General features: G+C 45.1%; 1 protein-coding gene across 1 annotated transcript in view; it reads left to right on the forward strand.

Annotated features, from left to right (window-relative positions):
- Positions 1 to 1,684: 1,684 nt before the first annotated feature.
- Positions 1,685 to 25,846, forward strand: part of GDPD5 (glycerophosphodiester phosphodiesterase domain containing 5) — a gene marked incomplete at both ends in the record, with an annotated part of 115,088 nt that continues 90,926 nt past the window's right edge. The window contains one exon of the mRNA XM_082337138.1: positions 1,685 to 1,801. Coding sequence (XP_082193264.1) covers positions 1,685 to 1,801 — 117 coding nt within the window. The remainder of the gene's footprint in view (positions 1,802 to 25,846) is intronic.

Here is a 25,846-nt window from a genome sequence, read left to right on the forward strand (position 1 = left end):
TCTGTGTCTGTATCGGAGGAAGGCAGAGGACCTATGGGTTGTGTGCTCTGGAGACAGCATGGTAACGGTCTGGTGGGCTTTGAAACCACAGCAACCAGCCAGTAGGGTTTGTCTGCCTCCTGGATGCTGAGTCCTGATTAGAGAAAGCCAGGACAGAGCTGTCCTAGGCTGTCAGCACGAAGCACAGAGTGTAAAGGGACACAAAGAAAGACAGAAGCTGGAAGGGTTGAGCTGTCTGTGTCCTCGTTGACATTTCTAGACTCTGCCACAGCGTTTGCAACACCTGCAGCATCCCCTTATGCATCAGCTATAATGAAAAAATAGTCAACCCCATTCTCGGAGGCTTCCTTCCATGGGACGTGGCAATGAAAAGCTCTTAGGTGGCTAGGTTATCTCCTTAAGCCCTGTCACGCTTTGCTGATGCCAGTGAGGATGTTGCTGCTCATAGCTGTCATAGCTTTTTGCAAGACCTGAGCACTGGGGATCCTGCGTATAAGGAAATGAAATGTTTCCCTTAGGGAGGATGCAATTTCCTTACTGCCCACGTACCGTGCACGCTCTGGAAAGGTAGCCAAGCACTTTGCAAGCTCAGTTGCTGTTGAGCATCACTCGTAGTGCGTTGACTATCCGCGCAACAGCAATGTGTGGGGCTGTGGGTGTACGCTTGTGCACCAGGAACCTGTGGAAAACCCCTGGTGGGAGTTAAGTACAGCCGAGAGCAGCATGACACCACCAGAAAGGCAAATACTTGCTTTGAGGTTCCCATCCCCAAATGCTGACTCTATGAATTAGTAAGAGTGTACGATTACTTGGTCTGTTCTTGATATGAATCTCACCAGAGACAAAAGCGAGCATCTAAATATATTTAAAAAAAAAAAAAAGCCCTGTGACGCACGAAGCATGTAACTGATGGAGCGGAGTACTTTCCCTCGAAACACTGATGTTCCCACGCATGGCAAATAGAGCAGTTGCATCGGAGTCAGTCTGGTCCCTTGGGAGTGAATGCTCTTTGGTGGACAGAGGAATCTTTCTCCTGGGTGAAGGCTGCAACCAGCTCTGCATCCCTGTGAGTGCTTGTTGGAGATGCATGTAAAGGGAGAGGGCAATATCTGCCTCTTCCAAAATGCACAGAAGTGTTAGCCCCTCTTCTGAGACTGTTTTGCAGGCTCCATAAGATGCTAAAGATAAACTGATTTTGCTTGGCTGGGTTTCAACTTTGCAGCGGTCTCTGAATCAATTTTAAGGTTGTGCTTGCAGAGGGTATGGTTCTTTACATTTCAATCATTCATAAAAATCTAATCATCTGGGCTCCAAATAATCTGCCTACTGCTCTTGTCCTTGTGTGGCTTTTCTTACTGATAACTCCTGTGAATACATTTGCTTTTACCGGTGTGGGAGAGATTGCACAAGGAAATAAAACTTGCAAACTAATTAAACTTCTCAGTCTTGTTGAGTAACAAGCCAGAGATGTTGACAGGGCTGGGAATAGATCTGATTATCATTCCTACTCTCTTAATAGCCAGAGGACATGGTTAATTATTAAATTGCTTGTTAATGTATTGAAATATTGCTTGGCATTTTTAATTTCCTTTCCCCCCCCTCCTCTTTTCTCTTCTCTTGCTGAAGGGCGCTCCCAGGACCTGATGGATTTCTGATACCTCGCTCCTGAGGGGCTGGAAGGAGCATGGTTAAACACCAACCGCTGCAGTACTACGAGCCGCAGCTATGTTTGTCCTGTCTGACGGGGATCTACGGCTGCCGCTGGAAACGGTACCAGCGGTCACATGATGACACCACCAAGGTGGGTAGTTGACTGCGTTGCCTCTTCCCGGTGACTGGATTGCGGATGGATGTGGGTCTTGGTTGAAAGCCCTGGATATTTGATTTTTTTTTTGTTGTTGGCTTGGATAGACCATGGAAACCACTGGCCCCATGGCTTGGAGGTCTGCGAGAAGTCCTGAGTGTGTGGTTGACGTAGCAGATGGGCATGGTTAGCTGGTCATGGTGCTCAAAGGGATTGAGTGGTATGGGTTTGGCCAAATCTGTCCATATTTTCCTTTTTTTTTTTTTGGTACTGGGGGAGACTTCTGTTTTGCTCCTTGTTCTGTGTCTTATTGGCGTGCTTGTGTTTCTTTGGCTGAATATGTAGGGACTGAATTTCTGCGTCGTCTTCAGCTTCTGCTCAAAAATAAGTTTGTAGGTAGGGAAAGGCAGCGGGAGGTGAGAGCTAGCTGGGGATAAACAGGAGCTGTTAGAGGTGACTTTTCGCTCCCTTGCATAAATACAGTTTTTAAGAGCTCTGGCAGAGGAAATCCAGGCAGCGGGGCTGGACTCGTGCCTCCCCTGTCATTTGGGGCTGTGAGATGGGGTCTCGCGAGACCCGATGTGTTTATTGGAAGAAATGTGAAAAAACTGCTGTCAAAGCTGCCCTATTGCATCTTCCAGGTAATGGCTGTTGTATGTTACTGTTCTTCTGTGCTCTCATGTTGTCTGGAGGTTTTTTAGTATGCTTACTACTTAAAGAACTAAAAAAACTACAAAACAAAACTTAAACCTTGTTGCTCCTGGCAGTGATCCCAGGAGATTCTTTTACTGCTTTTTGAGGGCTTAGTTTTGCTCCGGTGACAGTTAGCTGCTCTGTTTTGTTTTTAAGTCTATAACCAGGGATCTTCCTGGTCATGGAGCACTTTTCCTCTGGAAAAGAGGCTGTTAAGGAGAAAACACTTCTAGGCGGCAGATCCTCTGCCAGAAATGCTCCTGGTTCTGAATTGCATCGATTGTTGGTGGTGCAGCTTGGCCGGAGCTCCCACGTGAATTGAAAAGTCATGGCTTGCGTTTGGGCAGCGTAAAACAAATTTCCTTTTGCAAAGTAGAAATGTTTGTGCTGTTTTTCCTCCTCTTTCAGTCTGGCCAGCTTAGTCTGAGTGACCGCTCCTGAGCCAGCAGAAGTTTCCTTTGAGCAAATACCCGGGCACATCCGTAGCAGCACTTGGGTTTTTAAGACTTTGTCAGGAAAACAGTGGGATGTAATGTCTTGGCATGTGTGTGTACTAGCTTAAATACTCAAAATGCCTTATTCCATGTGCCTTATGAACCAGAACATTATGCTTCTTAACAAATAATCTATAGAAAAATTGCCATTGACTTAATTTTTTCAGTGAAAGCTGGCTCTGTTTGCACTGATTTATTTTACCAAAACATATCAGTGGCAGCCTTCCAATTCTACTTGGAATTTCAATTGTTTTTCTAGTACTAGAAAGGAATTTGTTGTGTTTGAAGTACCTGTGCAGGGCTTAAAAATATGTCCAGTCTCAGAGTCAGTCTTAAGGTCTACATGAGGCCTCAACTTCCACTTTGTTGAATAGAGAAATGGAGATAACTTGGCTCTTGCAGGAGCAGAAGAAGAAAGTCTAAAATTAGCTACAGGCTATGCAAAATGAAGGTATGAAGAATCTGTTCCCATCTTGCTGTCAGTAAAGTGCCTTGCAGGTGTTAGTGCTGGAATGAGCGATTGTAGCACTGTATTTGGAGGGGAAAATGCAAATGAAGGCTAATTGACCTCTGTTGGGCAGGGCTATTTGCATGTGCTTGAGTACTGCAGAGAATGGGTGTGAACTCTAGGATATGTCTAAGAGATGAGTGAGAAACCTGTTGTGTTTTTTGTTTTTTGGTGTTTTTTTTTGTTGTTTTTTTTTCAAAATAGTCCTTGGCTGTTTGAGCAAGCAGGTAACTTCTACAGGCTGCGAACCAGTATTAGCATCCCTCCATCTCTCTGGATCGGGTGGGAGAGCGTTTCATGATGTGACTCAAATCCAGGACCATTTGTACTGCAAACTCCAATCTCTGCAGTTGAGTGAAGCTGTGAAGCAGGGATAGACTTACCCCAACATAGAGGGTACTCCCAGCATTGGGATCTAGCGATCTCTGGTCTGCATGAGAGGACTTTTGGGATCTGTGGGAAAACTTTCCAAGATCCCAAGATATTGGATGGGGTTTGGAAGTTTTATATATGCCGATTGTCTCCAGCTGATGTATTCCAGCCATAATATTTAGGCATATCTATATGGGATTAGCCAGGAAAATACCATACCATAACCTGGGTGCCTATTTGCTTTACACAAAGGCAGTGGCATATTGATGCTAATACCTATTGTATTGCCTTGTATCCAACCTGATAGTAACTCAGCCACTGCAAGCCCAGAGTAGAGGCAATTGCAGTATAATACATGTTTTCCTGAGCATGGTTTCTATAAAAAGGGGTATGGCATACTTGAGAGGTCTTAAGTCTTGCAAAAATCTAGAGCTACCTGGGAAGGAAGGAATAGGGTATGTACATATTATGTTTATACTCTGTAACTATCAGTAAGTAAGGCACGTATTCAAAGAGCGACTTTTTTTAAGTGTAGGCTACAGCATGGTTATCTACTTTCTTTTAAAAAGATCAAACTTTCTAGAATAAAAGGCCTTCACCTAAATTTGGGTTATGACCCAACCTTGCTTCCTTGAAATCTTCTGCTGATGGCTGTGAACGTTTGTTTTCTGAATTGTACGGCAGCTCAACAGCCAGAGTTTTAATGATTTATCTCCTTTTTTCCTCCAAATGTATGCAGATCAGGCTTTCTATGACACATTAAAATTCTCATTTTTATGTAAACTTTTAATTGCAAGCTTGAGTTCTAAGTTTTTTGGGAGACTGCTTGCTAGAATTGTAATTATCTCTTGCTTCCCTCTGACCTTTTGAGAATGGAAGAGGGGGGCTGAAGGCACCCCACCTGCACACTTGATCGTCTTTTTAAATTTTGAACATCTGCAGAATTCCTTTTTTCTATTGTGTGCCTCCAGCTTTAAGGGCAAGGTCCTCTTCCGCTTTTTAAAAATTTTTAATGTTTTTTTAATGAAAGGCATATAAAAGAGAAGAAATGGTCTTGCTGAGATTCAGACCATTATAATCTCTGTAGCTGGTGCGAGGAAGCAATTTCTGATCTAACCAGAGCTTGTTCATCAGGGATTCAACCAAGCAAGTTCTTATGAAGTCAGTGCATCATCGTAACAGGGCTCTATCGCCCTGAACACAGAAACTGTGGGTAAATAAGCTTTGGCTTGTAGTTGCCATATGTGCTTTTAAAGGTCTGAAGTTCAGACCATAGCTTCCAAGGCAGCTCCCAGATACCACGATCTTGTTGATGAATCGTCAGCAATTACACACAGAGCGGCACCGCTAATTGCAGCGTATGAACACAACGCTCTGTGCGCAGCATGTGTGCTTCACCTGAAATGAACTGCTGCTGGGTATTACAACACCAGAATAGCTCTTGCTCCCGGAGTAGAGTCCAGGGCTGGCTGCAGCATCTTTTAAAACCCATCCAGAGATGTTGCAGGATCAGTATCCGCATGGGAAATGTCGTTGGGTTGCATTGTATAAACATGAAGTTAAATCTATCAACTGGTTTTGTTCAGGGTTTTTATTGCTTCCAAAACCATGTTGTCTGTACACGGCAAATATCACACCTGGGAAATCATCCTAGGTGGAAGTGGGGAAAGAGATATTCTGCAGAAGAAAATTGCTATCATATTTTTTTTATTTATCCAACAAGCAGAAGAAGCCACTTTTATTGGCTGGCTGTTTGTGTTTGTGTGTTTGGTGGTTTGGTTTTTTTTTTTTTGCAGTTACTGTGTATTGAAAAATCTTGGTATCTTTATTTATCTTTAGTTCCCTGTCAAATAGGGTAAAACACTATTACCATTTGCAAAGGGCTTTGGCTTCTCTGCATTTATGGCTGATACTGTACTAACCAACCACGAACCCTTCCGAGATACAAGTTGAGGCAGACAAAATGTAACTGGGAACTCTTCTTGTGTCCCCCATTTTCCTTGGAAGCTTTCCCATGTTCACAAAACTGTCTTTTCCTCCAGAAAATGGCCAAGAATAGGCAAGGATAGGTGCCTGGTTTGGTTACGTACAGTAGGAAGGGCCATCGTCACCTGGGAGTGAACCCAAAATTGGCAGCTTTGGATCCCAGGTGACTGAAATTGCAAGATCCCTGTGATTTTTCTGCTCTTCAATGTCATCTGCAATGTTCAAATGGAGCTATCTTCATGGTATTTGTACAATCGCTTTTCTTCCTCCCACTTCTCTTGTAAACACCCCTGAGATGTTGTGAGTGAAAGGAGCAGTATTAGTGATGAAATCTCGTACATACTGAAATCCCACTGCTTTCTGAATGCTCTAACCCCACAGATGTTAACCTGAGCAACCTAACAAACCTCTAACCCCACAGATGTTAACCTGAGCAACCTAACAAACCACGTCCTTGTTAAGAACCTGGAAAGATGGTGAAACTGGAGCTAATTACACCCACGGCCAAGCTCAGGAGTGGATTTCTTTGAAAGCTTTGGGGGTGGTCAGGAATGATGGTCAATGAAACATGAGTTTGCAGGGTTGGGTTTTGGGTATAACATTAAGGGGTTTTCATCCTAAAAATGCAACTTGTTCAGAATCCAGTGGAAAAAAAACCAACAAAACAAAAAACCCCTAACTCGTAATTTTTTTTCAGTGTGGCTTTGTAGGGCTGATGCATGTATGACTATAGCCTGTTTAACACCCTCGCACTTGCCTTTCTGCTTTAGGAACTGCATTTTCCCCTGTGTCTCCCACAAATCTCATGTTTTTAAAGCTTTTGGTTTTTTTTCCTCTTTGTTTGCACATCCAAGGCATCACCCCCTTTCTTTCTCAGAGATCCCCATTAGTTGCTGATGGGAGCAGCACAGGGACCTGGTCCAAGAGCTGGAAATGCTGGTTGCTTGTACCCACCAGCTTCTGGTGTTGGGAGAGCTACTCCTGCAGCCCTTGTTGAGCCCTGCTGCTGGGTGGCATTTCCCCACTGCTGTATTTAGACTCCATTTCTATGTGCCAGCAAGTGTCCTTGCTTTTTTTTGTTGTCCCCTCCCTGAATGTGTGTCCTTGCAGGTCTTCCTTTCCCCATCTGGTACATGGCTCCTCTGGTGCTATCAGTGCCTGCTGCAATCTTTTGATTTCTGCCTTCATCCTCTTCTGACAGTAATATTCAGTAACTGTAGCAGAGATGTTTCCTCGTTGCTGTTGGTTTGTAGGCTTGCTGCTCCTATCAGCGAAGAGCTGTCAAGCCCAGAGCAAAGCCTTGTAGTGCGTCAGCTCTTCTGAACCCAGCAGCAGATGCTCCATTGTTCGTGGAGTTCAGGAGCTGCTGTGTTATGTGATGATGGATCGCAGTTTGAAGGTCTTTGGTACCTGATCAATAAAAGGGCAGCACTAGCTAGATATTACAGGCTCCTTGGAAGCATCTTGGGCCAGGAGTGTTGCTTCATTCACCATCCCTCTTGACAAACAGGCTTTTATACTTTTGCTGGGGAAAATACTGAGAAATTTCACGAACACCTTCCTGGGGCTGCTCTGATTTAGTGCAATAAAAACTTAATAGGGCTTGGCACAGAGTGCCTTAACCTTCCTGACCTGAGGCCTCTGCAGCAGATGGGCATGTTGAAATGGGAGGGAACTGAGAATTTCCCAAGCCAACCAGTTCTTGCTCACACTCTCCAGGTACCGCCTTTCTCTCCCCAGTATAGTGTTCCAGTGTTGATAAATGGAATTGCTCATATTCAGGCAAAATCCCAAAGCCTGTAATCAACACAACCTCCTATGTGTGTGAAGTGGCATAAATCCCTCTGCCAGCTTATTTGTTGTTTTGGGTTTTTTTTTCCTCTCTAACTGGGTAAACTGAGGCACAGAAGTCAAGCTGTTGTGAGATGACTCAGTGGTGGCCACCCTTGATGAATTTTGAATCCCAGGAATCATCCGAACATGGACACTTCTCCCCCAGTACCTGTGAATGCACCTGGGGGCTTCCTGATGGCACCGGCTGTTGCCTGTTGGTTTGGAGGTGACGAGCTAGGGACAGTATCTCCTGTGACACTGTGTCTGATGCCACCAGGAATCGCAGCTAACTTGTGGGTCGCGGTTACATTCTCCACAGCTTTAACTTGTCTGCCTGCAAATTCAGGTTCTGGGTAATATTATAGGTGGCCCCTGAGCAGGCTGACTTTTTTATAGGTGATTGATTAGCTCATATAGCAATGGCTTACAGAATTTCTAATACTTTGTCATTACTACTTTATTCAGAAACTTTGAAGCGATGCATGCACAAGCTCCCTGTGATAAATGGCCAGGCCCCCTCGGATACACAAAAATGCCTTGTGACTTTTCCAACATTATGGGCCTCTGGGGTTTTATTCAGTTTGTGGCATTTCCTTCTTATAGCTGCCAGATGTGCTCCCTCAAACTGTTTTTTCTTTATGCATTGTGCTAATTATCTGGGTGAAAAATTACGTGGCTGGAGCCCATCATCCCTCCTTCCTCCTGTTTGCTCTTGCACCTTTTCAGAAGGATATAGCAGATGCTGCTTCTCCTGTCCTCCTTGAAGCCACTGTGTGCATGGTCTTGCCTTAAAGTGTACTTGGGGAAAGTGAGCTCGGTGTTACTGGATGTCAATAGGTTGTTTGCCTAAAGAAACCCACTGAAGATGCACCAGAAAGTCCTTAAGTGGCCAGTGAAGCTCCAAAACCACAGAATAGCAAACCAAAAGAAGATTGTAGGGATGAACCTCTACCACCCCCAGTTTTCATCCTGGGTTGCAGTGAAAACAACCTTGAATTAACAGCTTAAAACAAGGCTGAATAATTAGTGTCTGTAGTCTGTGTAGGCAAGTAGATCTGAGGACTAATGGCCAAGTGCTGTCTGTGCAGAAAAAAGAGGCTTTGGGCTGTTGAGGACGGGATGGGGGAAGAAAGACAGGAACAACACCTTAAAGTTAGGGAAGGATATAGGGATAAAAGGGACCTTCAAACCCTTTAAAGATCCACAGACAAGTCAGGACAAAACTGGACCTGTCCTGTTTCTGATATTCAAGAAATCTCCATGTTTCTTTTGTCCTTACTCCAGCAGCAGGAGCCAGAGAAGATGGCTCTTGTATAATTTCCCACCACCTTTATCTTTGGTTTCCAGACAGAAGTCTAGGCTGCCTGTGCTTCCCAGGAAATCCATTGCATGTTATCAGGGGGTTTAGCCAAGCTTTTCCTAGAAAGTATTCAGAAAGCGATGACTTCAAACTTGCCGTTCTCAGCTTGGGGAAGAAGGATGGCTGAGAGCAGGTGCGGTTGATGCCTTGAAGCTCTTGAAGATAAGCACTGCTGAAGGAGGAAACTTTGAAGGCTCAGATAGTTGGCTGTGAGGGCACTGATTTCTGACCCATTACTGGAGTGAGCTTCTTGAGAGAGAGACAGGGCCAGAGTTTGAGGGTTTCCAGGGATGGCTGATGGAAGAGACGGGAGGAAGCTTCAGCCCATAGCATTGTGCCCTGTGGTGGGATAGCTGATCTGAGACTTGGAAGTTGTGGCTGTTGCCAAAACAGCAACCAAAAATGACTTCAGATGCTCTGCTTTAGATTGAGATGTTCATCCCGATCATTTTCCTTGAGGTTTGACTATGCCAGTGTTTCATACAATCATGGAATGGTTTGGGTTGGAAGGGACCTTAAAGGTCATCTGGTTCCAACCCCCCTGCCATGGGCAGAGACATTTTCCACTAGACCAGGTTGCTCAAAGCTTCATCCAACCTGGCCTTGAGCACTTCCATGGATGGGGCATCCACAACTTCTCTGGGCAACCTGTGCCAGTGCCTCACCACCCTCACTTTCCATGACAATCATCCAGATTTTTGTATTTGGAGAAGAAAAGGCTCAATGGATCTATTGCCTCTTGATGCAGCATGTGCCATCTGGGATACTGCAGTGCAAGACTTACAAACCAGATACACGTGTTCAGTAACTTATTTTGTTTTTTAAATCTGGATAATACAAAGGTGCTCTCTTAGTCCATTGACCAGCTACAGATGCATTTAAGAGAAGACATTTTAGCTGATGGATCCCTCTACCCCTTCCTACCACCTGACAAGTGGTTGCACAGAGCAGTTAAAGCAACCCAGCAAGGAGCACGGCTACCCCCGATTGCTGCTCGCAGTACTGCTGCTGTGTTATAGAGGGTGACAACACCAGCATAACTGGTGCATTATAGATGCTGTGCGTTATGGCATGCAGCGGCTGCTGCTGAACTATCAAAACATGCTCTCGTATGGGCATGTTGTGGTCACAGCAAAGAGATGGGGACCGCTGGGGCATGTGTAAGAGTGGTGGAGAAATACAGAAATGCCCAGAGCCAGGTGCATCTCCCTGTCCTTTCTGCAAGCAGCATCATTTAAACATCAGCAGTGCTCACTTAACAGGAAAAATTGGGGAGATGCTGTAATGGAGATTTAGAAACCAAATTGCCCTTTATAATTTAAACAAATGCTTCATGGAGATGCTCTGGTCGGCATGTGGTACGAGAGGTGAAGGCAGTGGGTTTGTTATGGCCTGTGGGGCTGAACATGCTCGCTAGAAAGCAGCAGCATCGTTGGGGGAGCTGTGCTGCCGCTTTTCTTTAGGAGATGGTGGTGTTATATTGCGCATCTCCTAATCCTCTGTTTAAATAAATGCAAGGTGTCTGAACTGTGTAGATATGGGAGGAGAGATGGGGGGGGAAATATCCAATACTTGTAATACGTCTCCCTGCCTTTAAAGTATCTATTGCTGCTTGTGTAGCTGTAAGCCAGTATAAAAGAGATATCAAACTCTTCCTAATGAATTGGGTGTTCACTGTTTAAAATTTATTCCCTTCAAGTGAAATGTGAATGATTCAAGATGGTCCATCTGGTTAAAAACATCACGTGGCCTTGAACTGAGGTTTCTGATGGCTTTTTTGGGTCCTTTTGTGAAAAGACAAATGAGGAGCTGTGATCCATCGACATAATGGATTGCTGTGCTGTGTCTGTGATATGTGTATTAATTCACTTTATAGTGAAATACTCTTGTAATTCCCGCTTGGCAAGAGCTGTTAAATGACCTGAACAGATGATCTGAGCCACGTTGGTGTGATATATCTGTGTGACTATAGGCTTTGGAGCTGGGACTTTGCTGGGTCTTCACTGCTAATCCCCAGATGGCCAAAGGTCATTGGTCACAGAAATTGCTTCCTTTGCTGAAAACCACTGTTAGAGGATGGATGAATTTGCCTTTTTCTTCATGCAATTTCAATTTGTTAATGTTCATGACTGTAGGCCTGAGGACATGGGAGTTTTTGGTGGAAAGAGACTCTTTCAAGCCTGTTTGATTTGAGGTTGGGCACTAAGGCATTGGATGCTGCATGGTGGACGTGACCAGTGATTCAGAGCTGAATCCCCATGGAGGGATGTGCCTGATTATGTTGGAGTGATGGCCTAAGTGCAGGAAAATCCAGTTGTTGGATTAAATATAGATTTTTTTTTTTCTTTTTTAAATTTTCCCCAATGCTTGGAATGGAAAGCAAAACTGTTTTCAAGGCTTTACATGTCACTTAAACATCATTTCAATTCACCTTTGAGCCCTTCCTTTTACAGGGAGGCTGTGAGATGACACAGGGCGGATGATTGTGCAGGGACTGGGTTTGAAACGCTCATAGCTGCACGTGGACACCTCGCCCTGCCCAGCCTCCGACTCCTGCTGCAAGTTTTGCTGAACTCCCTCAGGTTTGTCGTCATTGTGGTTGCGCTGCCTTGCAGGAACCATGCTGTCTCTGTTTGCCGTCTTGCTCCCTCATGAAATCTGTTTGTCTTGGCTCTGGGAGATGCCTGGGAGTCAGGGAAAAGTGCAGACCTCACCTTGTGTCTGGGGCTGCAGGTGATTCTCCTGGAAGCATGGGCGCTATTCAAGTGTTGTCTTGCTCAGTGATGTTTGAATGCTGAAACTCATTCAAAGCTTCAGCAGTGGTGGAAATTTCTTTCCACAGCGGGGAAGATGAAAACGCAGGATTTCTCCCAACTTTTCCCAAGGCCATCTGCCAAAGAAGATCTTGTCTGAAGTGTGACTGCAGCCAGCCTTCAAGGCTGAACTGAATTTACACAGGGTATCGTGCTGTCATATTATAACATGTTTCTTCTGTCCCCTATCTCATTGCCTCTTCATTGCATATTCCCTAAAGCAGGTCTGTGGTCAGCTGAGCCAGGCGGGAATTGCGTTTGCTGTGTGTGGTGCTATCAGACCAGACTTTCTTTGCAAGGAGTGTTACTGGGTCTATCTGGGAATGGCATGTTTTGGCCTTCATGAAGGAGCAAGACCTCTCTTAGGCTGGGTGGGAGTCCCATGGTAGACTGGCAAGGAGCAGAGAGGTATGCTAATCTCAAAAACTGGGCTTAATCTGCTAGGAGCTTGCTTATCATTGAGACCCACATCCTCAGACAGCTCCTGGAAAGGCTAGGATGAACCTGCCACAGGGCAAGGCTAATGTTGAAGCCATTGTCTGCTTAGGTGAGCCTGCAGAAGACCATTACTGGTCATCTCTAGGTCCCACCACAGAGGTACAAGCCCAGAAAGCTGGTGTATTCATGACTGCTTGACCAAAAGGCCAGGCTGCTGGGTAGCATTATAAATTACAGTCTCTTCAGTAAATACAGTTCCAGCCCTAATGCATTTGGGTTGTGTTTTTCTTCCAAAGCCACTCTTCAATATAAATAGTTGGCCATTGACTGTAGATACTGGCAGCCTCTGTAAATTCCTGCTTGCTTCATGTGAAAGATGTTTCCTACTTCAGTAATGCTTGTTTGAAGGATGGGAAATCTTAAGTCCCTGAAACCCCGGGAAAGCCGTGGTGTTTGATAACTTGCTCCTGGTGCAGCCACTGTCAGGGTGAGGATGTTTGACTAATGCTAAATCTCTGGCTTACTCCTGATGTAGGCAAAATGCCTGTGGGGAGGGAGTCTGTGAAACCCATTGACTGTTGTGCCTGAGTTAGGATTATGGGCTCAGACTGGGTGATTAACGTGCCCTATGATTTATAATGCTTTATAGGTGTCAAAGGTTTTTACTGCAGAGCATCTGCAAAATGTGTTTCAGGCTATAAACAGCCAGCACTGAACTGGAGCTGCATCTGGGGAAAGGGAGGCAGGTGGGAGACATGGAAAAAGAGGGGGAAAGAGGGGATTTTTGGGCTGTGGTCCCTTGGAGCCAGCCCTGTGCTTTGCTGACAAGAACTGGAAGCTCTCTCAGTTGGGTTTTGCCAGGGCTTTTCCCTGAGCACTTGAGTACGGCGATGTCCTTCCAGTCTAAAGACAGTAGTGTGCAACCACTCTTGGAATATCTTTACCAGTTTGAAAGATGCTGGGTGAGAGATGAGACCTGGATGCTCAATCAACTCATGGTTTAACGTATCACCGCATATGGGAGGAGAGCCTTTCCAGGCTGTCCCTGTGAGTCCTCTGTACTGGTTTTCCCTGGGACAGAGTTAATTTTCTGTGTAGTAGCTGGTATGGTGCTATGTTTTGGATTTGTGACCAAAACAGTGTTGATAACATAGGGATGTTTTAGCTATTGCTGAAGAGTGCTTATACGGCATCAAGGTAGAATATTTACTGAATTCCTTCTAAAAGGGGGGAAAAAATGAGCCTGTTTTTCTGCTTGCTTTCCAAAACAAATATATTTTCCCTCTCGGCTGTGTAGTTCCTGTTAGTGCTAGAGTTAGACTTTTTAAATTGAACTGGATAACTTGTTTTGCAAAGAGGCAATGGGAACCTGTACTGCTGCCAGTGCAAACTTCATTGTTGGTAGCTGCACTAACACAGGTTAATTCAATATGTTGCTGTTTCCTTAGATATTTAGTCCTTTCCCATGTCTAGAGACATAAGTGTATGAAGTTTGAAGAGAGCAAATGACAAAAGTAAAATTATATTAAAATCACGGAAGCTGGACTTCTTGGTCTTTTCTTGTGTCTGAAGTCCTCTCTCTAATCTCAGCAAGAATGGTGAAAAATTGGGGTCCTCTTCCAGAGACTTTATTTTTCTCACCCAGAGGGAAACGAGTGTGACCTTGCTGCACATCAGTTGGACTCGAGTGATTTACTTTACTTTTGGATCTGAATTTGCCAGTCTCCCAATCCACTGAGTCCACTCTCCCAGCACCTTTCCCCAATTTTGAGGTGTCCTGGAAAAGATTCAAGGACAGTCGAGTGGTGACAGAGCATAAAACGTTGAAGAACAACTTTGCAGCGTGTTCTTACTGGATGGCTCGATGCTCTGGGAGGGTGTATTGGCCAACAGAGAAGGCTTTTTTCCCCCTCAAAGAGAAGAACTCTTCCCGCCTCTTATAAAAGCAGACTTTGTGGAAGTTGATCAAGGATGCTTGTGGGTCCAAAATGTCCACAAAATTTTGCTAGATGAGAAGGAAATGTGGCACCAGTGTGAGTAAATGAACGAAATGGAAGAAATACAAAACAATAGGATTAGCTTGTGATGATGTTCCCTTGCCAAGCCTGTGCGGGGGGACGGAGGTGGGGGGCATGCAAGCTGCAGTCTGAGAGTAGATGGGGTCTCCTGCTTTCTCCAGCATGTGTCCTCTTTCCTGGGACACAGCCTCCTCCTTGTTACTACTGCTTGGCCCCATCCCAGCTCACAGCCAGCTGTTCCCACCGAAACTGTGAATGGCTGAAAATAATTGTGCAAGATGTTGATAGAAACTAAGAGGCTGCATCCCCAAGCAGGGCCCTGTGGGAAATGCTGATGAACTGTGCTTTGCAAACAGCCTCCTGTTGGTGTCCTTTCTTTATTTTCAGTAGTGGATTAGATATTCATAAGAAAATCTAAACTTGGCACCACTGTAGCATTAATTTTAAATGGCTGTGAATCGCAGCCTTCAGGGAAGGGATAAAAGAAAGAGATCTCTGTGCTGAAGAGGTTGAACTTCCTCTGAAGCCATGGGTGGAGCACAGATGGTCCAAGATGGTGGTGTCCTGCAGCTATAGCCCTTCTCAGAGAAGTGTATCAGTTTCCAGGGCAGATGCATGAGTGGGTTTAAGTTCTCTATGAGGGTGCTGGTACTTTACCAGCAGGAGGAAAGATGTGGTGATGGTAAGCCTGGTTCTTGCCAGATGTGATGGGTGGGGAATGCTGCTGTGCAGATGGTGGGGCACAAGCTGATATATAGGTTGCTGTTGTGGGGAGATGGAGCACGCTTAGGATGGAAAGGCTTCAAAATAATGATGGGCGGCCAAATGTTGGGGAGGACAGCATGCTTTGGGGGGATGAAAAGGGAGAATTGGAGGGAGAAGGCGAGGTTTGAGCAGGGAGAGATGCTCCCATGTCCTGCATCATCTGGGAGAAACCTGTCTAGGTGTCTGCTGTGCTAAAGAGCTTTTTGGAAACTGTGCAACTCAGCACAGGGGTGCTCAAGTGAGGGACTGAAATATTTGCTGTAGGCCTCAGCCAGGCACAGAACTGAGCCTGCCCAGTGTGTTTATTTCTACTAATTCCTCTGTCCAAAGACACACATCGTCCTTTCAACCTCATCCCTTTGTTATTGGATTAATTCAGAATTGAGAATAAAAGACGTGGGAAGAGTAAATTTTCAGTGAAGTACGGTTAAATAGGCAGTTGCTTTTAACAGCTGCTCCCATCCTATGTGTTTATGAAAGGGGAGAAATGTCGATATAATGGGAAATAGAAGGCCTATACCCTCATCTCTCTCATCTCTTTCATGAAAGTCCTGCCTCTCTGCTGCTGGTAACTGATTTGGAGGTCAGGAGGAGGGCAAGGTGGGCTGGAGAGTGGGATGCTCTTGTGCACTTTTTTCCACTACTGATGTAATTTTCAATGTACGTGCATCGTCTGCTTTTATTTTCCTTGGGTGACACATCCTACCGCTTTGGTGAAAGCCACAGAGACAGCGCTGTGTGAAAGAGCAAGTGTTTGTGTCACACTGTGGTTCCCCCGGCCCCACTGCACACCGCCGTACTGCGAAAGCTTCATGCTCTTTTGCAGAACACTGTTTGCATGTGGGAAGGTCCTTTGGCTAAAAATGGTAGGGGAAAAAAACCAAGTCCTTCTGCAGGACTGTAAAGTTGTGATTAATGGAGCCATGCAATAAGCCTTGCTCAGAAATCTTGGCAGAGGCAGCAAGTTTTGAAGCTCCTAAGTTCCTACAGATGCTGAAAATGAGCATCTGAGAAGAGGGCAATGTGTTGTACCCACATGGGAAAGCCTGCAGCTAAGAATTCTCTTGTCTGGCTTGCCACCTGGCCCATGAGCATAAACCAGCTGGCCAGTGAGCGTAAACCCAGCTAGCATGGGGTAGATACACGCTTATCCAATCCAAATGCTATACCCAAATAGTCATTGGCTTCTCCTCTTGTCCAGCGTAAGGACTGGTTTATCTCAGTGGTCTCTGGCTTAGACCAGAAATTGCATCCTGGATTTAAGAAATCTGATGAAAGATCTTGTGGTTTCCTGGAAAACTTCCATAGCTGGCACTTTTTTGGAAGGTTACACTGAAAAATCCTGATGTGCTGCTTTCTTTTAAGCTGATTTTTATTTTTTGTTAATCTGAATTTCTTGGCAGTTGAGTGTGCAGGCTCTCCTCACAAGGCATTTGTGGGATGTAGCTCTAAACGAGGCACATCTTGCCATGTCTAAAGAGGAGGACTGGCAACTGCGTCACGCTACAGACGTGTGGATGTATTAAGGATTCACTGGTAGGTTCTGGTACTAGGTTCTGCGTGCTCTTCGATGGGTTTTTATGCTATGTTGCAAAACAGCATCACCTTGCACTGCATTTGGCCTGATGTTTTGGAGAGCGAGCTGCACTATTTCAAATTGTCACATGCCCTCTGTGGCCTTAAGAAACACTGAAAGGATGGTTTAAAGTCTGCAGCAACCATCTTCCTTTGCACTGATGGACATAATTTTGCTTGAACAGGCTCTAACAATTCTTCACAAAAGTGGATTACTCGGATCTCTCTCTCCCTGTTTTACTGCGGGCAATGTTTAGGATTTTTGGTCTCCAAAACCCATCAGATGCCTTTTCGGAAAGTGTGTCTATAAACCATGTTTAGCTGTAGCACAATATTCAAGTAAGTGGGTGACATTCAGTGGCCTTACTTGTACAGAAGTCAAGCTAGATGATTTAATGGTCCCTTTGGTTTTTAAAATGCATGTGTTTTATTTCGTGATGTAAAAAGCTTCTAAATTGAGGGCAGAGGTTAGTTTGCCAAATACATCGCAGCTGTTCATCCTAATTTGGAAGGAGAGGCTGCTAGAAGTCCTGGAACAGAAAGGCTTGGAAGCTGAAATGCTTTTGCATAATAATATCTTTCTGCCTTTTAATACAGATGTTCACATTCATGCCTCCTATTCTGGGAGTCCGGCCAAGTTTCTGCATAGAGGAACTGCACGCAGTTCCTGGTCCTGTCCTTCACCCCAACATCATCCCAAAACAGGTACAGCCTGAGATTGATTTCCTTGCTGGAGTTTCCAATCTGTTTATTAATAAATCAAACAATGCGCAGTTTCAGCCACACGGTTCATTTTTACAGTAAAGGGGGAGGTAGAGAATATTTCCCTGCGGGGCTATTGCGCTTCGTAGTTTGCAAGCTAGTCCCATTAAATTAAAAAAGCCACCACAAACTGAAACTCTGCAGCTTTCTTGCAGTGTGTGGGTTATCGCAGCGATGCTCGTTCAGGGAACTGAATCTGTCGGTTGTGGCTTTGCCTTCGTCCCCCTTTACCAGGAAAAGGCTGTAGCGGTTCAGCAGGTTTTTTTTTGTATGCGTGCTTATTGCAAGCATTTTTAGGATGCAAATCTCTGCATCAGAACACTCTCTTTTCCCCACGTAGCTTACTGTTCAAGAAAAGAGTTTTGGCATCTAGAAGGGTGTTGTGATTGATGTACTTTTTTGATCATGGCTGTGTTGTTTAGGATCAGAGCAGGCGCCTTCTCCTCTGCCAGGCTGTGTATTCTGACCCAGGCTTTCAGGAAGCTGCAGTTTGGGTCCGGTGAAACATGGAGATGACTGCAAAATTTCCTCACTCTAGGAGTTCAGTGATGCTTACCATGGGATTTTTCTAAACCTCCAGGATACATCATCTGAATTGCATTTCTGACCCCTCTCCCACCCTGCCATGTACACAAGGACAGAGAAGCCATGTCCGAGACGAACACCGCTGCAGCGGGAGCTGGGCGTCTCCTGTAAAGTCTGGCTTTTCAAGAGCATCACCAAAGATTGTGAGACATGTAATAAATAGGAGGAGTTGGCAGCAAAATCTCTCCTGTGCTCTTAGCATATGTGAACGAGCAGCTAGGCCAAGCAGTGCACATTTAATTCTCCTGATCTTTGGCTCGTAACGCCTGCTCTGAATCCCCTTCAGGTCTCAGCAGCGATGCGGTCATAGCCAGCCCTGCCAGACTTCTCGCAATGCTTTCCCTTGTGCTGGTTGCTTGGTGGAGCCAAGGAAAAAGTCCTCCAGAACGTGCATGCAGGTGGCCAGACCCTGACCTGCAGTGAAGGCCAGGCTCCTCCTCTTTGAGCAAAGACTGGTTGAAGCTGGAAAGCTCATAGCAAAGACTAGGGAGCACAGATGGGTTACGATGGTGTTTTGGGGGTTGTTCTTTCAAGTTGCTCTTGATGGACATTGAGCAAACACCCAGAGTCACTGCCAGACCAGCTCTGCCTCCTGACCCAAAGGCCTCTGCACTTGCGGGAGTGTGTGTGCATGTGTGAAATCTTGATACTAGATGTTACTCACATCAGAGCTTGGCTGTAGTTGCTGCAGCCTCATTCCTGTTGGACTCTGCTAGCAAACCGTGCTGCCGCAATGCTGTGCAGTGCTGTCGGCTGCCTTTTCCCTGAGGTGCCATCTGCAATTCAATTCTCAGCCCAATAAATGCATTAGTGGGGTGAGGAGGGGAAACGTTGCTGTGCAAATGGGACTAAACTGACTAATGAAGTTAAATCCTTGGCCTGTAGTAAGGTCCTTTTGCCTAATCCTGCAAACAAGATTGAGCTGCTTACAGCATGGTAGTAGCCTCAGCTTGCCGATGTGGCAGAAAAGCCTTGGGAGCCCACGGATGTCTGAGTTACACCTTGTTTGGGTGATTGGGTGTCCTGTGGTACATGCAGGTTTCCGATGCTTTCAAAAGTGTTGTTGGGGTGTGGATAAAATGAGGCCATGCACCGTGACCATGTGCACATGGGTGGTTTGGTTTCTGGTAGGCAGCTTTACAGAGTTGTGCGGTTAGTGAAGAACTTGAAGGTAGGTGGAGATGTGGCTTTCCTGGCATCCGTCACAAGGCATTTCAGTAATCTGCCAGTTTGTTGTTTTAGAGATGACTTGGCTGCCTGTGGGATCTGGGTGGGGACCCAGACTGCCTCAACACTGAGGTGCTCAACCTGGATGCCAGAAATGCTTGTGTTTTTTTACAAATTGGGAACCTCTGTGCTAATGTGTTGGCTTATTAACAACATTGATTAGCAAAGCTTAAAAATATAATGACTGTTCTTCAGTGTTAGCTGCGAAGTTGATCTACAATTTTTGACTGTCCTTATTGTCTCGTGAATCCCTCTTGAAAAGGGGCCTTGCATTTAGGGGTGTTTGATTGCAGATTCAACCTTTTTCTCCAGGTTGTTTCCAGGACAACTACTGCTGAGTTCCAAAGTGTGATTTCAAGGGTATAAGTGGCAGCTGGAGATGTGCAAAGAGAAGCTGTGGTTGTCTGGCTGGAGGTTTTAATGGTGTGGGGTTTTTTTGGGGATTAGTATTTGTAGCTAATCTCAACCTTGAAAACTGTTCTTTCCCTTTGTGCCATCTTTACAAGGAACTGTTAAAGAAGAGCTGATGAACTGTTCTGGACCCATCACTTGTCATGTACTCCTTGATGGGTGGTTTTGAGCCTTTATTTGGCAGCATGCTTATTTGCAGATGACGTCAGCCAGCACTTGAGAATCAATTCACTTCAGTGCAGTCAAAAGAGGCCTTTTTTCAGGGACAATTATAGGGAAAAAAATGAAACAGCTAAGGCCTTGTTTGAAGTCTCCTAAACTGGGAGCATTCTGACTCTTGAGTTAAATTCCCTGTGTGCCTTCCTGAAGTCTCGCTGGCTGGTTGCAAAGTTGAACTTTACTTTTGGGTGACAAAAAGCAGGACCAATTGCCATCAGATAAAGCTTGGATGGTTGTTCAAATTACTTTACATGTGCCAAAGATGGCCCCTGCTCTAAGGAGAGCAGCTCTTGGCTCTCTACCCCATCCGTTGTGTGCCTGAGGCTGCTGGCCAGGGACCATGCTGTGATAGACAGCTCTTGACTTGAGGATGACTTGACTAGCAGAAGCCTGGTGCTTTTAACCTCACCTTGTGCAAAAGTCTCCCTTCTGGGCTGGAATTCCCGAAAGTGATTAAAAACTCAACCATCTCAATGGGATCGAGCCAGTTGGATGCTTAGCAAAGGGAGAGGAGAGAGACCCAGCTTCTCTTCTCATCCCTTCCAGGAGAAACAAACCCTTCTCTTGAGCATGATGCTTGGGGCGATGCTTTTTTTGGTATTGGTGTTGTGCAAGACTTGGGTGATGTCAGGGCTGTTGCCAGGCTGAGGACCGCAGGTTAACGTTGGAGGAAGAGCGTGCGTTGGCTTTTCCGCTCTCTGACTGCTGGCTTCACCGCAAGACTGCTCTTTCATTCTTGCTAGCTGCTGTCTCTTCACGTTTTACTTTTTTTTTTGATGCAACTCTGCTGGCCTTTCTGGAAAAACAAACCGCCTCCTGGTTCCTCTAATTCAGAACACACTGCTATGCCTTACTTTAGGGTTTGCTTAACAAGCTTAGTTTTTAACCACCTAAACCGCCACAGACCTCAAGCAAACCACACTGCTGTGAGCTGCGCCTTATTGTCTTGATGTTTTCCTTCCCCAGTAAGGTCAGGAGCCTGAAGTTGAATTGAGTGGGGTGGTGTAGCTTTTAGCTGAGTGATATCTGGAAAGGTGATCTCATTTCACTGCTTTTCTTCTTGAGGTCGATGTGAATTAGTGTGTGCATGTGTTTGCAAGAGTTATTAGCAATGCGCCCGAGTGTGAACAAGCTATTTTACTGCAATTGTCTGCAGCCATCAGGGGTTCCTGCTTCGTCAGCAAGAAGTGAATGATAAATGGTGCAACACAAAGTGAAACCTGCCTCGATGCTGCTGCATTACGCTCCCGTGCATTTTACCTGTGCTGCATAAGTGTGGCTCTGCCGTGGATATAAGGCCTTGAATAACCTGTTGTGTGATGAGCAAATTTTGGCACTTAAATTATTCCCATGATGGTGGGTTGTTTTTTTTTTTTTTTTATTTTTTCCCCTAACATTTAGCCCTTGAGAGGTAAAAAACCCAAACAAACCAAAACAAACAAACAAAAAACTGAATAAAATCCTGCAAGCAAAGCTTCTGCCTTCTCTCCAGATGGATGCTGACTTTGGATACTCAGCTGCTGCTGAAGCTTGTGACTTCATTTAGTTTCCCTCTGGCAGTGCACTGAACCCATTTAAATCTCTTACAGGGAAAATAAGTAAATCCCTTCCATATGTCAAGTATTAGAAAAATACATGATTTCTTTGACTTGCACAAAGCGTCCCGTTGTTTGGCAGATACAGAAACAAGTGCACCCTTGTTTCTGGGAAGCCAAGCTCTAACCTCATGCTGATAAATCTGACATGTCACTGTCCACTATTTCAGATAGTCTCTGTTCACATTAGCTGTTCACATCTCTGATCATATGTGGAAGCTGGAGAGGATCCTGATCTTATCAATTTTTCCCTTAAAAGAGAGACTTTAGTTTTCCCTGCTCTAAATATTTCTTATTATAGTCCTTCAGGTCACGGGGTTGCCCCCAAAGACAGGGGAGAAAGCGTATTGCACATTAGCCTGTTCAATGGCTTTTGTTACCAGATGTGTCTTTGCCCTCTGGATCTCATCACGTGGGATAAATAAGTCTGTGTATTGATGGGGTGATGTCTCGTGGAGCAAAGTGCGAGCACATAGGACTTGCCGACTGGGTGAGGCAAAAGGTCGTCCTGCCCGGCGTCCTGTCTCTGTGAGGGTCCAGCAACGGGTGCTTGAGCGGAGCAATGGGTTCTTGTTTGTGCTCTGTGCTCCCTTCTCTCTCCTGGCTTCTGGCAAGCAATGGTTGAATACGAAACATAGCATTGCTCCGTGAAGCTGCCTGTGTTCATCTGGAGTGACCTTGTGCCAACGGTTTGCTCCAGAAATGCTGTAAAATAGCAAATGCTTCGTGGTCTGAAAAATGATCCTTGAATTGCTTTGAGGAATTCCTGGGAAATTGGGAACTGGCTTGTATCTGAATTGGGGTCTTTAGTTGGAGGATGTGTTTCTGCTTGTAGGGCTTGCAATGGACTGGGACGCTGCTTTTCAGCCTGGTACCTCTGTTCAGAGAAATGTTTCATTAATGGTAAGAATAGGAGAGGTCAGGCAGGCAAGGGAGAGCCCAAGCCATCCGTAACAGGGACAGCAAGCACTCACTGCCTCTTCCGCTGGTGAACAGACCGTAACTGCTTTCAGGGTAACTGGAAGGGGACACAAGTTAAGCATCTGTCATTACCTGCTGCTCCCTTTAGGTACGCCAAGAGCTAGGGATGCTGCCTGGTGATGAATACATGGAATGAGACATCAACCTTGGGCATCTTCCCCTTCCCAGTGCAGTGGATGGTCAATTTGGCCAAGAGGAAGATGACAGCGAGACAGGCAGGGCCTTGGGAGGGAAGGGGAGAGGGATAAATGGGGTGGAAAAGTGCACACGGAGTCTCAGCAAGAGCTTTTGGAGATGCTAGAAGAGATGGTGCTGGCTGTGCACCTGTGTGCTGGGGTCTTCATTCTGGCAGAGGAGGTCCACCTGCTGGAGACCCCTTGATCTTCCTTATGGATGGTTGTCTGGCATTAGATCCCCAGGAATGGTGGAAACAGGTCAGTGTCTCTGGCAGTAGGAGGTCCCTACTTCAGGGAAATGTGATAGTGGAGAGGTGGTGTGGAATAAGATGGTGGATCAAGCTTTTGGTCTGTCCAGAATGGGCTGGGGAAAAGTTCTATGGCTTCTACCATAAAAATTATCATTAGTCTTTCCCTCACCCCTCCATTTCAAAGAGGAGGATTATAAAGGGACTGCAACTTGCCTGGCACCCTTGTTTTATGGGTATTATAAGCAGCCCAACAAAAAGCCTTCAATAAAAAGTCTAATTTAAATACACCTGGAGATCCATTGACCTTAAAAAAAAAAAAAAAAAAAAAAAAACAAACCACACACCAACCAAAATAACCCAAACCCAAAACAAACAAGCAAACCAAAAACACAGCAAGAGAGGGATTGAAGTTTGGGTGCAGGTGATAAGAAATTCGCTTGGCTAATATGTGTCCTTAGCAAGAAAGTCTTCTATTTGACAGCTACTTGAACTCATAAATCACAAGAGGATGAAGGAGCTACAGGCTCTCCACATACGGCTGACCATGAGCCTTGCATCATGTAGTCCTTAACATGACTTCTGCAACAGAGGCATGGGCAGTTGGCTAAGGGAACCGAAATTGTGTGGTGGTATGTCTGAGAGGGAAATGAGTACTGGTGTGAAGTTTCACTCCTTCCATTCCTTTGTGGCTCTCATCCCATCTTGCCCTTTTTGCTCCTTTATAGCAGTTCTTAGCGATATGGATGGACTGAATTTCCAATCCTTTTTCTTGTGCTTATGAGATTGAGTTTCTTTTATGTGTGCTTGCTGTCCTGATGCACTGAGACTTGTAAAACCTCAAGAAGCCTGGGGAAGAGGAAGAGGGGGATGAAGGGCAAGGAAATAAAACAGCAGTGAGAAGGGACATGACTCTGATTCAATAGTTGGCTGCACTTTTTGATTTTAATTATCTGGTGTCCATCAACTTGCCTGGAAAGTGAGCAGAAAAACCTTTCCAATTTAATAGATGTTGCTTGACAGTATCTTACAACTGGAAAAAAAAAATTCATTTTCTAGTGAGATTGCTTTGGGTGGACACAGGGACTTCTTAGACTAGTAGAAGGGAATTAGGGTAATTTTTGAGTGCACTCCCTCTGAAGACTGGAGAAATGGATGAGTGATTGGAGGTGGTCCCAGGGACCTCCTTCCATATATTGTATTTTCACATCTTAATCTAGAATATTGTTCTGAGCTGTACTGTAGGACTCAGGCAGAGCTTACCTGCATGGGAGTAAAACCAAATTCAGGATCACCACCTCTTAGCTGTATTTTTGCTGGAATGAAGTGCTTTTTCTTCCAACTTCTTGTTCATGTATGGCTCGGTCTGATCTTTGCATCTTTGTTGCTCAGAAGCATGAACTGGGCACCCGAAATGCAGGTGACCTCATCTAAATCAGTGCAATTTGCTCGCACCTGGCCTAGACCCAAGTTGTGAGCTGCTCATGAATGATTTGGCTTCATGTTCTGAGAGAGATGGCGTGGGTAAAGAGGATAAGGTTTTGGGTGCTGTAACATGCAAATTATGTGAGATAAGCCCAAAATGTTTATTTCATGATGAACTTGCCCAGCTGGTGGAGATTTTGGGTCTGGACCAGTTCTCCTTTTGACCTGTGCTTTACAGTAGTAAACCCATATCTGTCCATACCCAAAGGACCTAATGCTCTGATGTCCTGGGACTATATATATATATATTTTTTTTTTTTTTTTTTTTTTTTCCTGGGTTGTACAAGTGTAGGGGAAAGCTGCTGTTGCATTCATCCCGATTCCCTAGGGATGCCATGGCAGGTCTGGTGGGAGGCAGCTGTCTTGAGGGAAAATGTCATGACATTTTTGCTACAGTGGGAGAGGTTGATGCTGGGGCATGACCAATGTAGAGGCACCAAGAAGGCTCTGAGTATTTATAGGTCTGTTTTCAATGGAAATGCTGGTTAATAACAGTGACAGCTTGGATCATGCTGGAGAATTTGGTAGCTGAATAGTTCCCGAGAGGCTGATAGCATAAACACATTTAGAAGGAGAGAGACGAGCGCTGTCTGCCAGCCTGGGTCGTCTTTGTAATGCTTGGCATGAAAAACATCACAGGGCACCATTTATCCACCATCAAATGTGTGATGTGGGGAGCTTGGCTCCTCTGACAGCAGCCAGCCCATTTCTCCCTTGCAGTAAAGATTCCCAAAAAAGCAACAGACTTGGTTATTCCTTTTTTTTTTTTTTTAACCTCTGTTGCTGATTCTGGACTACAACTCTTAAGTCTCGGCAATATCCCCTTAAACCTCCCAGCCAACCTGGGCAATAGTAATTATTTTTTCCTTCCCCATCTTCCTTGGCTGGCTGGAACAGGGTTTTGAGCAACTCCCTGCTCTGTAATTCAGTGGATGTTCTTGCTGGGTTTAATTTCATCAGCTCTAGCATCAGTTCCTCGCTGAGAGCCTGTCACTGTTTCCATAATAAACCGCAATATTTATGGGCAGCAGATAAATCTGTGAAAGGTTTTCTTTGCGTATGTACGAGCCTTCAAGCAGAGATCTGGGAGGAATTTTATATATTCAGTTGTTAGGGCTGGAGGAAAAAGTTATCCATTTCATATGTGGTTGTTTTTTATTGTTATTTTAATAAAAGTAAAAAATTGCTTTCCCTGTTTTCTTTGCGTTGGACTGCCTATGATTGTGGAATATGGAAGTGAATTTGAAAGAAAGTATTTCTGAAGTTAGTTAGTATTCGCCAGCAGTTGTTGAAAACTGGAGTTGCTGGTACTTCAAACTTTACTATTGGTCTTGTGATGGGAGAATTTAGTGATGGGGCCAGCCTGCCCTCTGCAAATATATTAAACCAAATGGGAGGTGGCTTGGTGTTTCCTATAAAAGGCAACCAAGAAAATAAAATAAAAATAGTCCTTCTGCCCACCCTGGGCTGAAGTGACAGCAAACCTGTGCTTTTATGT

The sequence above is a fragment of the Platalea leucorodia genome (genome assembly GCF_965183815.1).
Source record: "Platalea leucorodia genome assembly, chromosome: 2".
In the NCBI taxonomy this organism is placed as follows: Eukaryota; Metazoa; Chordata; class Aves; order Pelecaniformes; family Threskiornithidae; genus Platalea; species Platalea leucorodia.